This window comes from Cupressus sempervirens, chromosome 1 (genome assembly GCF_028749045.1).
Source record: "Cupressus sempervirens isolate cs-2001-9-10 chromosome 1, ASM2874904v1, whole genome shotgun sequence".
In the NCBI taxonomy this organism is placed as follows: Eukaryota; Viridiplantae; Streptophyta; class Pinopsida; order Cupressales; family Cupressaceae; genus Cupressus; species Cupressus sempervirens.
Window position 1 is genome coordinate 9,490,126 of NC_143118.1, and position 13,309 is coordinate 9,503,434.

Here is a 13,309-nt window from a genome sequence, read left to right on the forward strand (position 1 = left end):
ATAACTCTCAAATGGATCTTAAATGGAATTGAAGTTGATAAACATACAAATTTCCCCATTAAACAATATATTATCTTATTATAAGCAACAATTATAGGAATTAAGTTCAAAGATTTAATAAACTATAAAAAATTAGCATCAAAACATTTAATCTAGAAAAGGGCATTATTAATAATAGACACTTAGGGTGAGGTTGCATGAACAATTTCAAGATTTATTTTTTTAATTAGGAGGTTCTATGAGACAAAACAACAAATGTTGCACAATTAATCATAGCTATTAGCTTTTGTGAATTTTGGAATTTTAAACTTCTAAACATAAACTCAACTATATAAATCATGAGACTCTCTACTTCAAAATATTCTTAAAAACTCTTATCATTGCCACTCATTTTTTAGGGAAGCCCCCTCCAAAGATTCCTACCCCTTATCAATGGAAAAATAAAAATAAAAGCTACCTAATTATTAGTGATGAGTAGCGATAATATAGGGATCAAAGTCATCTTTTCAATTCATTCTACTTCATCTTTATAAAGTCTATTTAGAGAAGAGGATCCATTACTTGAGCATTCTAATTGTGGGCTTAGAGGATCCATTACATTTGTTGTTTTGTCTCATAGAACCTCCTAATTAAAAAAATAAATCTTGAAATGTAAGAGGAAACTAAGCCTCCAAACAAAGTCTGAAGAGTTTTGCACTTTCGCACTCTGGCGGATTACTTGGATTCTACAGGTCCTGGAATCTCTTCTTCTGTTCTTTTCGCTCACTCTTCTTTCTGACTTCTGAGCATTGTATGCTTCTATTCTGTTGCATTTTTTTTTCTATAAACGCACTGAGATAAAGAGTCTGCTTTTGCATATCTGGGATCTTGTACACCTTATGTTTGTTTGTACTTGCACTCAGTTATAAAGTGCCATGGGGAGTCATGATGTTTTGCAATTTTGTGCTCATCCACCTTTGTCAAGTGATTTTTTCTTCCACGACATTAGCCCATACAGTGTGTCGGTGACACCGCCCTTTATCCTGTGCTTGTACTTCTATTGCACTGTTGTTGTTCCTGATTCTTCTTCTTGCAGATGTTTTTGGCATTGCATTTTAGTGTTCCTATCACCCCTCTCCCTGTTCAGCATTATGGGGGGGTGGTTCACCTGTTGACTCTTTTGCTTCCTTGGTTCGGTTGAGTGATCTATGTATTCAGTTTCTATTCCTATGTACTAGGCGGATGCAGTGGCTAGGCACCTATGCATTTCGGTGAGATGGTTCATCTACTATATAGACACTCATTCATTCCTACTTTTGGAGGTCACCTCTTTAATTGATCAGCTCTTCAGACTTTGTCTTCTCTATCTGGTCATGCACTATTTCAGTGGGAGTTCCAGTAGTTTCTTCTGACAGTGTTTGCAGCTTCATGCTTCGGAGATGCTTCATGCTCTTTTTTGTTCCTCTCTTTGGGACATTTCCTAGATTGGAGGCTTAGTTTCCTTCATCTAGTTCTTTTTCTTGTATTGGGTACTTGATCAGGCCTTGTTGCCGGGACCCATTTTTCTGCTCTCATAGCTTCGCTAGGTTAGCATCCACCTAAGCTTCGCTTATGGAGGAGTGTTAGTGTAATTTTTTATTTTTCCTATTTTGCTAATTTTTTCCTACACTTTTAATAATCTCGCTTAGGTTAATAAAGCATGTCTTATTAGGTGAATGGTTGTGAAGTGTCACCTTCCTACATGTGAGCATCCATTAGCTATCTTAGGAAGATACTTTGCTATCTTTAGTCCGATAGATGGTTGCTCCTCATTGGTTGGTGTTGCCACCTCCTCCCTCTTCTTAGCCTATATAAGCATGCTACCTGGCTTGTATTTGTATCTCTTGTTTTTGCACCCTCTTAATGCTATTTTGCTTCCAACATTTGCATTACTCTCTTGGAGACTAACTCTATGATGCTATTTTGATTTTGTATCATTTGCATTCATAGTTTAGATATTTACTCTTTCCACTAGTTTTCTGGGTTATTAATCTTATCAGATTCTAACACTTTAAACTTCTAAACATAAACTCAACTATATAAATCATGAGACTATCTACTTCAAAATATTCTTAAAAACTCTTATCATTGCCACTCATTTTTTAGGGAAGCCCCCTCCAAAGATTCCTACCCCTTATCAATGGAAAAATAAAAACAAAAGCTACCTAATTATTAGTGATGAGTAGCGATAATATAGGGATCAAAGTCATCTTTTCAATTCATTCTACTTCATCTTTATAAAGTCTATTTAGAGAAGAGGATCCATTACTTGAGCATTCTAATTGTGGGCTTCTCAAAATCTTATATAGAAATTTCAAATCACTCCCATGTTCTTTTTTTACAGCAAGTTAATTGACAAGTCCCTTGTTTATAACTAGGATTTCAGAGCCGCATTGTCAAATATTTAAAAAAGTAAGACCAATCATTTTACATTAGAGCCTCATACTTGAGCAATTGATGTGGCATCACACTACTCATTGTTTTTTAATTTTAAAAAGCACATTTCATTCAATTATAGATAGTCATTAACTTTATAATCTTGTCAAAACTATTAGATATTAAATCAGTAAATTAGATATTAAATTAACAATTCCTATCACAACCATTTAAACTGATTCAAGTCGAAGTCCTCTCCCCTGTATTAAATTGATATCTGAGCATGACTATTCAATCCATGTTTATAGGTGAACAAATACCCGCTTGAGAAAGGAAAAGATAAGCAAACCAATCATCTACGTACGTTTCTTTCCTTAGATAAAAATGCATGGTCGCGAAAAACATCGTCGGAAAATTAATATTTGTTTGTTTGTACTTGTGTTTTTCATAAATATTGACAGTTGCCAGGCAAACCTACGGAAGCCACAAAAAAAAATTACGATTGTAGTTCGCTTCTAAAAACTAAAATTAACGTTGGCACAAAAATAATTAGGACTACACCGATATTGTCCGTGGGTCCTTGAAACAAGACAAAAGGGTCACACTGGAGGAAAGATGAGAAACGGTACCTTTTGATTATGGTATTTATGTAATCTGGGTAAAACATTCGAACATAAGATAAAGGCTACAGTGGCAATGGAATCTATTAAGGCTACAGTGGCAATGGAATCTATTAATATGAGGTTTTGAGAACGTTCAAAATTGATAAAATAATTATTGCATTTGAAATACTGAGGAGTGGGGGCCAGATATGATGCTGCTGTGTGCAGTCCTAATTCCATTGGAAAATGAAGGTTAGCTGATGATAGCCTTAAATGGAGGCTTTCACATCAATCAGACCGATCATATACATGATAAAGACAGTTGAGTATGAAAAAGGATTTAAATTTTATATTTCTCGTCTTATATCCCTGGCGAGAGGAGGGGAGACAACCATGGGACCTACTCCCATCCCACAACAACATAATTCTCCAGTACCATGGGAAATGTCGACATCACACTTATTTGGGGCAGCATTTTCTTATTTGATGTGGGTAAGCAATCGTTTACATGAAATTAAGTTTGGTCCCATCTGCGCTCAACAGCCTCTTCATTCAATGCATAATTTTTTTTTATCATCTATGTTTCGGATCACTCTATGGTGTGATCTATCATCAGGATGAGAGAGAAAAGGATATGAAAAGAAAGAAATGTATCGTTAATTTGATATATTTGAAATAAAAGCTCCTTGTTATTCAAATCCACTCATGCATTTGATGTCCATACTCCATAGGATTGAAATGATAATAAAAATTCTGCAAGATGACTCGTCGCCTTTATTATTTGCAATTTATATTGTTGTTGAATTGTTCCATTGAAAGATTTTATCCAGATTATAGGAGCCAAGTATTTACATGACAAAAAAAATGAGCCATCAGACAGTTTTTAATCTACATTTCATTACAACAAATAAATAAAGAGATTGAACAGTGATGAAGACGAAGAGTAAGTGCCCAGAGGTCACATATCTGCTTGCAGATTCATCTGGCAAAATAATTGAAATTTGAACCTAATCTAAAGATCAATCCTTGAAGTGTAAGGATTTACAACTTCTACAGATGTTACACAATAGCAAGGCATGAAGCCTTGTGGAAAAGCATCTTGAAGATGAGAGAGGCTGATCACTTAGCATATACCCAGCTCATTTGTGTATGTTGCCATGCTTTTGCGATAGCGATTTCGACAAATTGTGTTAGTGTCAATTTGCAAGTCAAATGCATCTACATGTGTTTGTGATTGGTGTGCTTGCTATTCTTCTACCTCTCTTTTCAAGGAGAGGCACTACCCACCAGATCTAGCTATAAACAAGAGGTTACAAGATAAATTCTGTACATGCCAAACTCCAAAAAATAAGGGAGCTGGCTAAAAGAATATGGTCAGGATTTAACATTTACATTCTATCATTTCCAGTTCAGGCGGGATATATGAGTGCCATAAGCTGAAACCATTTTTAAAGTGCTTGCTTCTTTTACAGGCAAAGCTCTGCTTGTTGCTTGACCTGCTCATCTGCCCAATAATTATGTGCATGTATCACCCTGTCCAACAGCTCCTGCGGTACTGGTTCTCCCCTTCGCTGATGAGGAGCAATCTTTGCCGTGTGAACCAAGGTTTTCCATTTGTCCTGCAGTGCGAAAAAGTAACAAAGTTTAATAACAATCTTTTAGCTACAGATATATATTTTTAATTTATTTTTTAATCTCACCCTCCTACTGACTAGGTACTATGTTGCAATACTGGTCAAATGAATGCAATTGAAAAACTATGTCTTAATAATGTTTGGCAGATAACATGCACTGCAAAGCAGATATTAAACGTTCACATATGTTCTGTTCCCTTGTTAAATCTAACTAGTAAATGCAGAACCAATGGAGAGGACAGTACCGGAGTCACAAAAGGTCTCCAGGGCCCAAGGGTCCTCAAGGACCAAAGGCCAATGACAAGGAATCCAAGGGTCCCAATGAAAAGACCCCAAAGGGACCAACAAAGTATATTCCCATGGGAGTCCACACATTAGGAGTGCTACCTACATATGGACAGCATAAGTCGGATATTTATGCAGGCTCATACTACAGAGAGGATCCAACAATCAATAAAGCTAACTTTGCACCCCTTACAACTTTTATCTGGTAAGTTGAATGAACCTAAAATTTTAGAGCATCTTACTTGGCAAATGAAGTGGTTATAGCTATGTTTGCCATCCAGGTCATCAAAGATCTGGACATATCAGCTATGTTTTTTCTGGGTTGTTCAAAACTACAAGGAGAAAAGGTTAGCCTGAACATGTAGATCAAGTCTCGTATTTGCGCCTTACATGTAACAACATAATTGGTTGTTTTTTGATATGAATCAAGAAAATGAATAATTTTACCAATTTAGTACGTGGAAAAAACAAATATTAGGTGAAAGTCAAAATAATGGTGTCCTTTCATGCCCAATTTACTCATGAATATTGGACCTAGCCCAAGTATCAGGTCCTCTCAATTAATATAATTTCAGATAACATGTGATGATCAGAACATATTTACAATTCAAGCATGGAGTACCATTGTTTTGCCCCTCTGCAAACTAGTTAATTAAAAAGGCCTTAAACTGTCAGTCTGTCCACTCGATGTGTGAAATTAGAATAAGGGCATTAACAATTTGATGAAAAAGAAGAAAATCTAAGAAACAGGAAATTGTGTGCCTGCTTTGAGAAAAACAGAAGGAAAAGAAATCCATGGACTAAAAAGAGGTGTGCTGGTCTGAAATATTTGATGCACTCAACCTGGACAAAGTATAGTCCAGCATTCGGTGCTCAAACTTTTAGACAAATTTTTATGCTGGCAGTACATTCTCTCGACATAGTAGTGTATAATCAGGAGGTTGGAAGCTAATTTGATGATACCTTTAAATCAACATAGGTCCGGTGCTTTGCATGTTCAAATGCACGCAGTTTGACATCCCGCCACCTTAAAAAAAGGAATAGGTATGTTAGGCAAATTGTCATAAATGCATATAGCAATATTCAATGAGCACTTGAAAAAAATTTCTTGTTCAATAAGATGCATGCAAAGTAAAATACCTGCCAGTCCCAAGCTTTTCGACTGCTTGAACAAGTGCCTCTACCTCAGTAACAGTAAATGGCCTTCGAATCCGCCGTTTGCCGAGCTCGGAGCATGGGTTCTTATGATTTAATGGTACCAAGGCCAATCCCTGTGCACTTTCAGTCGCTATGCTTGGATGCACAATGAGGACTCCAGGAAGGGTCCCATTTTTCACTGGAGAATCTTTTGTCGTTTCGTATTCATTCTTTGCATACTGGTTCGTATCAGTCTGTGTTCGACCAACTGCAGATACATAAAGGGATATTATTCTTAGATTGAAATCAATAAGACCTCGAGTCAATTTTTTTAAAGTTTCCCAAGGCATAAAAGTTGGCTATAAGATTAGTACCTGCACTTACTGCCACTTCTGTACTTGCTGTCCCATTTATCTTATTTGATCTTTTCAGTACACTTTTATTACTTTCAGTGGCACTGGTCTGTGCTGAAGTTGAAGTTGTGGGGTATCTACAAAATTCAAATCCACAAAGTGACATAAGCATTTTATTGAAACAACAGTAGCTTAAGCCAACACTACCACCTAAAAGCAACCCCAAGGAGCATCTTAAGTGAAAAAAAATGACACAAATTAAGTTTTGGCACCTCACTGCTATTCTAATAAAAGCAAAACCATTACCTTGGTGGAGGAGGTTGAGTTGCTGCTCGAGAGAGTACAAAAAGTGGATCCTCAGAGCATGCCTGTGATGTTGGTATTTGATTTGGTTCTAGCATAAAGCCAACAGAATCCAGCTTCCCACCATGTGATTTGCCTAATTGGTATAGAGTATCACTTTCATCAGGCAGCTTCTTTCCTTGAAGAAGAACACAGACTCTCAATCCATCTCCAAGAAGATTCGTTGCAGCTTCCATCACTGCTCTCTGTTCATTAAAATAAATAAAATTGCGAAAATCAGCCAAAGATAGAAATGTCTCTGCAATTATTGTAATTACAATCCATAAACACCTTGAGTGATGTAGTATTTGGAAAAAAAACATATTCTTGGTGTCATAATTTTTTTGGTTCACCGTGCACCTTGACTGAAATACATAAAAAGCTCTCCAAAGCGATAAATAGAAACAGAAAAGATAAACTTCTAAGAATAAAGTTCTGACCTTCAAACTTGCAACAGTTGCAGATTCTGGCATGTCAATGAAAAGCTCTGGGATTGTAAATGACTTAATGCTCAATTTCACTGCATAGTAGATTAGAAATTCCAGGGTCAAAACTAAAAGCTACTCCTTCCAAGAAAAGCTAACAGAGTTTAGCAAAAGCCTTTAGCTAAACTGTTAGCCTAGAGGTTTATATTTTTCATGCATCATTGTCAGAGATTAAATATCATGCACACATCCTAAAAAAGGCAGCCAAATCTTTTGGAGATTAATTTAGTTGAATGAAAGAAACAATTATGCTCAAGAGGCTAACCATGTGAGTCGCCTGCTTTCTTGGATGAATGTTTTGAAGAACCTGCAGCTGATGTTGGTGATGATGCCACACTTGAAGATTTTGCTGAAAATCAAACACAAACTCTCAGGTGCAAGGTAACAAAAATGCTGAATAAAGAGAGCTAAGTGCGAGGAATGGTGAAAGCATCATCATGCAGTGATGACAACTGACAAAAATACTATTATTGATTTTATAAACAGATTGCATGATGGAAAAGCATATTTACCTCTGCGAATCTTTGAAGCACAAACAGGAGGTTCACCATCAACTCCAGTGCTATCTGGGCAACTTGCACTTGTAGTGCTTGCATGCAAATCAGGGACAGAAGAAAAGGTTTCTTTAGCTAGCCTCTTCCTTTTGGAAGGTGAACACCTTGGTGTCCTTTGCCGTGTGAAGCCTTCTGCAGAATCAAGAGATCCACCTTTTGACAAATAACCAGTTATCATGAGCATTGTGCCAAAATCGAAACAAATCAAATTTTTTAGCATTGCAAGTGATCCCAGGCAATTCTCTCAATTATACTGAATTGATTAACAGTGGAATATATTTATTGAATGAAATTGAAATTTTTAAATATTATTGATGATTTAAAATGTAAATTCAATAATCTACAAATTACAATGTAATCAGACAAGTCATTAGCAGATGCAATGTTCACATAGCCTGAAAGGGTAAGACAATTAATATTTCAGAAAGACACCAGAAAAGCAATAGACAGGGAATTTAAACGTTTTAGTGCCAACTGAATTATCTCGATATGGTCTACGACCTCACATTGAAGTCGGCTTCTAGGAAAATACTATGCCAAGGCAAACATAGCTATAGAACAAAATACGAAAAGTAAAAAGAGTCCAAAAATTACCTGTATTGGACATAATTTCAGAGTGCTTGCGCTTTCTGGAAGAAGCTGAAACTGCTTGCCTGACCTTTGACAATGATCTTCTAAGTTTAGCTCCCCTGAAATATGTGTGTTTGAACAAATTTTTGGTTATTCTAGATGGAGTAGTACATCCAGAAGAGTTTTCGTCATCATCTTTGCAAACTTTAATCCTTTTGTTAGGAGAATTGAAGAAAGAATCTCGGGGTTCACTCCCTGCACAGACAGGTAAATCTTCACTGCTGCCTGAACTAACCAGTGCAGGAGGTTTTGTATCTGTAGACGTGGGTGTCTCCTCGCTGACTACGGAACTAGCAGGAAGGGAATGTGCATCATGCGAGAAATCATCTTCCATGTTTTCAGAAACATTAAGTTTCCTTTTCCAGTGTCCTATCTTGCTTTCGTCAATCTCATTCTCCCCTTTTCCTTCGCTGTTTTCAACAAAACCCATGGTCTGTTTGGCTAGCTCAACACCGGAGTGGGGCAAATCCTGCCCATGAGTGTATAAACACTGCTCGGTAAAGAATTTACCTTTGCAGTCATTTGTACAAAACCTTTCTTTATCTATACAATATCCATTTTTATCTTCACCCTCCCCAAGGGAGATGCCTTCCGTTGGCCATTTGTTTGCAGCTTGTGTATTTATACACATACCTAGAACCTTACCATTATCCAGAGAAGATTGCCCGTGACAATCCAACTTATTTATATTTGAAACAGATTTAGATACGCACTGAATTGACATATCTGGGTCCTCCTTTATAGAAATCTCTTCAGCAACAAACTTCCTATGGGTTGCACCGGATGCTATGGCATTCTCATCTGAGCTGCCTTGGTCATCTGGCTCAACTTTAGTACTCTTAGTTGGAAAATCCAGGCTTTGCACATCATTTCCAGGTGGAAAAATGCGAGATTTATCTAATTCCAAAAGGGCCTGTTCAGCACTACTCTCTCCTTCCCTCAGATCATTTCCTACTTCCTCAGAATGATCAAATGAATTGACACCTTGCGCTGCAGACACTACTTTCTGAGCTTCTTGCTGCTGCAATAGATCTCCAGCAACAGTGGCCAATAATTCGAAGAACACCATCCCATTTTCATCATCAGTTTTCTTCCGTGATCCTGCGCCACGCCCCTGTAATTGGAGAGGTTAAGTACCTTCATAATGAATTATACAAAATCAACAGAATTGATGGCTCTCATTCATCCCAAATAGAAAATCTCCGCAATCAATGATACACAGGCCAATGATTTTGCTTCCCCCCACTCTTTTCGTATTTTTTTTATTCAATGGAGATAATTGGAAATTAGAAAATTGATGGAAAAATACCCTTGCAGATCGCATGGCCCGGGGAAGAGGAGGGGCCTGGTAGCCCTGGAATCCGTAGTCCATCCTCTTTCTTGACTCCATGTCGTACAATGTCCAGTACAATATTAGCACATAATCCAACTACTGCTTAATTCAATGTCCTCTACAACCTCTACTACTTCAGGCTCTCTAATGCAACAAATTCACTGCATATACAGAGATTGTCGAGCCATTTTCCTTTTAAGCTTTGAGTAAAATCGATCTCACTTATACCCAGTTTATGAAATCGCCTGTCACACATTTTCCACCATTTCATTAAATTAGCCCTGCGTGCTTAAATTCCCAGAAACAAGATTCCCGCTCTAAAGGAATAATACGAGGAATTATACTTTCAAATATAACACAAAATCAATCCAGATGAAATCCTTTTCACCCTAAAAACCCCGTTAAACCCCAAAGGGTGTCTACACACAAACAGCTAACCTTGATAATTAATGAAGAGGGTTAACCTGGATGATTAATGAAGAGACCTTGATAATTAAAGAAGAGATAATATCCAAACAGGAGATCCGCATCTATGCGCCCCTTGAAAATAGATCGGCTTATATCTCTCAAATATCTCCAGCTATCTTCGTAACTCGACCCGATCTTTATGCTTGCAAGTTTTTCCGCGCATACAGGCACAATTCAAAACATCTTCTCCCCAGAATTCACGCGTACGAGAAAGATCAACAAATTCTCCAAGCTCATTTGTTCAAACTGCATATGGATGATTAAATTGTTAGAAAAATACGTCCCCTTGCAAACTGTAAGATATTTACACAGCGACAGCAGAAATTAAAATGACTGATTATGGGAAGAAAAATAAGATTCGCTGAATTCAACCACATTATTGGCTCTCACAATCTCATGTGAACGCGTTAGTTTTAGAAGTCCGTGAAAACAGCTGATCAAAGAACAAGTGACTACAAGATTACAAAACAAAATATCATCAAAATTTTCACAATTACGTCAATTTAAAGCTATATTTTCGCTTATTTCAGGCATCCATTTAATTGACGAAGATATCAAAGCTTGTTTCTTAAATTCTCGAAATCTCCGGCAAAATTTGATGATCCGCGCATAAATACTATTAAAAAGGGCCAGGAGGAATAGCAATTTGAACACAATTCCCCAAATTTTGAAGAAGAAGAAAAAATAGAAAAAGAAAATGCGACGGTAAATTTGAGATCATTTAACGGCAACCGCAATTCTACACCAATTGCTTTAAAATTGCGCAAAAAATATGGAGAATTTAGTCAGAAGAGATTTCTTCCTGAATTTCATGAGTTTCGCCTCGATCCGATGTAGGCACACCGAGACAACAAATCGTGCCTCTAGATTAATTTCCAGAAAAATGATGCATCATTATCGGGCAACAGAAATGAGCATTAAGTCGTAATTTTCCATTCCAGCGCCCGATCAACTGACAGGAGTTTTCAACGGGGACAATTTTCGACAACATCAGCGCAGTCAGCGTGTTTTTTCATAATTCACAGAGTGTGGGTCAGGAACAGACAATCCACGTCCAATTTTGAACAAAATGACGAGAATTGGATGTCCTTCCTAAACCTGAAAATTTGCAACAATTGACAAGCAAGAAAAAGTCTGGACACGGATCGTGACATGAAAATTTGAAATTTTCCAAAACCCAAAAACCCAGAAAACAAAGCCCTTAATTTCTCCCCCGAATTCGATCAAAAAACAGGAAATTGAAGAGAATTGAGGTTTTAAACAGAGCCAGGATTCAGAGACCCTAAACCCCTGGCCAAACCCCCAAAATTGAAACCGTCTACCCAAATTACAGGTCGAGAATGGAAATCTAACGCTGGAAGACACCAAATTTACCTTGAAAAACAACAGACAATCAGGCAAAGCCCAATTGGGTTCCGATTTCCATACCACTTGTGGTGAAAAAGAGGTCGAAATCCATGCAATTCAGTAACACAAACTGCAATTCCTTGTCAAGTTGTTAACAATTCAGTTGCCATTGCAAATATATATATTCGTAAATTCTTCCTAAACCTCTCACAATTCTCTCAAAAACCTTGGTCTCAATCTCCTCGTCCCTTTGTTCTTCCCTTGGCCTGGCCTTGGCCTTTCTCTCTCTTGCACCTCTTATTGCCCGTACAGCCGGTCACTCCCTCGACCGTAGCACAGCTCTCCCCCCGCTACAGCCGGTCGCCCCAAAACAGCCCGGTTAACAACTCTCTCGGGTATCTTTCCTTAACCGCGGTTTGAAACTCAAACCGCAGGGGTTTACGGAACTAGGGGGTTCAGAGGGCTTAACAAAAGATTTGTTTATCTGTAAAGCCCATGGATTTGGACCGTCGATCAGTGCCACGTCATCGGAGAAACCGCATCCGATGGCCCACGGCACGCTGTTGCACATGCGACACGTGGTTGGTGCTGGCAATTTAACCCCCTCGATTTGGATTTGTATTTTTGGAAGATAAATATGTATTATTTCCCAATTTTAAAACTCATTTAGTTTTCGGGATCCGTGCAACCGCACCTGAGGCTCGGCAGGCTCGGAAAACTCTGGCTCGGCAGCCGAGCGCGTTAAGAATTCAAAAGTGTAATGAGGCTGACACGTCAGGATAAACGGGCTAGTCTCCAGCCGACGGGTGGCGCTTTTGCAGCTCCTGATTGGGTCCCATTCGGTGCAGCGGATTCTCCGCTGGAGTTATTTTATCCAGATTTTTAAAATTCTTCCCGTCCAGAGATTTAAGTTTTAAAAACTTGTTTTTTTGCGTCCGCACATAGGAAGGGAAGCTAGGCCTGCTACAATTATTGTTTATCCCTTGTAAAATGTCTAGTTGCTTCATTCTTCTCATTGCACCAAGTCAAAATCAACTTGGTGTTGTTCTATTATTATTATTAATTAACCTCTAAACCCCCACCCTCGACCTTGAAGCTGGAGAGGGATAATACTTTTCCCTAGGCTTCATTAATGAATGAAAAAGCTTACATATTACATATCATGAACTAGGATAAAAACACTCATTAATGAATGAATGTCAAACGAGAATAAGAGGATATGTTAAAGTGTATATTAATTAAATTGGAGAGGGAAAATATGCTCAACTTTATTTTGTTGCTTCATAGACTTAATATAAATACTCTCATTTATGAATGTAAAATATCAACATAGCGTATGAAATTAAGTGTGAGAGATTAAGAAGTGTATGAAATTGTCACATATTAAGAGGACATATGAAAGCATTTTCTAATTAAATTGAAGAGGGAAAGTGCTTTTTGAGAGCTTTCCTCTCCCACATTATTTGACAAATTTGGCAATGCATAGTCTTAGACACCACAAACTTAGTTATAAATACTTTCATTAATGAATATAAAGTTTTAATAATGTATATGAGATTTAGTAGTTTACAAAATTAAGAGAATATAGAAAAGTGCTTGTAATTGCATTGGAAAGGGGAAAAAAATTTCAAAGTCTGTCTTCTCTTTTGTTTGAAAATGCATGGGTTTAGACACTATGGATTTACTAACACTTTAATAATATACATGAGATAAAGTAATTTATGAGACTAAGGAGATATTTAAAA

General features: G+C 37.5%; 1 protein-coding gene across 6 annotated transcripts; it reads right to left on the reverse strand.

The window, feature by feature from the left end:
- Nucleotides 1–3,861: 3,861 nt before the first annotated feature.
- LOC149575888 (uncharacterized) lies at nt 3,862–11,833 on the reverse strand. 6 transcript variants are annotated; one of them, XM_089815885.1, is made up of 12 exons: nt 11,646–11,833; nt 10,235–10,463; nt 9,726–9,994; nt 8,381–9,530; nt 7,745–7,939; nt 7,498–7,581; nt 7,188–7,267; nt 6,712–6,953; nt 6,427–6,542; nt 6,056–6,320; nt 5,879–5,942; nt 3,862–4,615 (listed from the first exon to the last, which is right to left on the reverse strand). In XM_089815885.1, the coding sequence occupies exons 3-12, from the start codon at nt 9,804–9,806 to the stop codon at nt 4,463–4,465; spliced, it is 2,430 nt and encodes an 809-aa protein (XP_089672011.1). In that variant the 5' UTR covers nt 9,807–9,994; nt 10,235–10,463; nt 11,646–11,833; the 3' UTR covers nt 3,862–4,462. The 6 variants fall into 6 exon arrangements, with proteins under 6 accessions (XP_089672011.1, XP_089672007.1, XP_089672012.1 ...); XM_089815881.1 differs by having other exon boundaries at nt 10,214–10,463; XM_089815886.1 differs by having other exon boundaries at nt 10,188–10,463.
- Nucleotides 11,834–13,309: the final 1,476 nt, after the last annotated feature.

Excerpts from the sequence above, each read along its gene's own strand:
- LOC149575888 (XM_089815885.1), bottom strand. The coding sequence starts at position 9,806 with ATGGAGTCAAGAAAGAGGATGGACTACGGATTCCAGGGCTACCAGGCC. Across the intron at positions 7,268-7,497 it reads GAAAGCAGGCGACTCACATG|TGAAATTGAGCATTAAGTCA; the intron begins GTTAGCCTCTTG and ends TCTACTATGCAG. Across the intron at positions 6,543-6,711 it reads ACTCAACCTCCTCCACCAAG|ATACCCCACAACTTCAACTT; the intron begins GTAATGGTTTTG and ends TGAATTTTGTAG.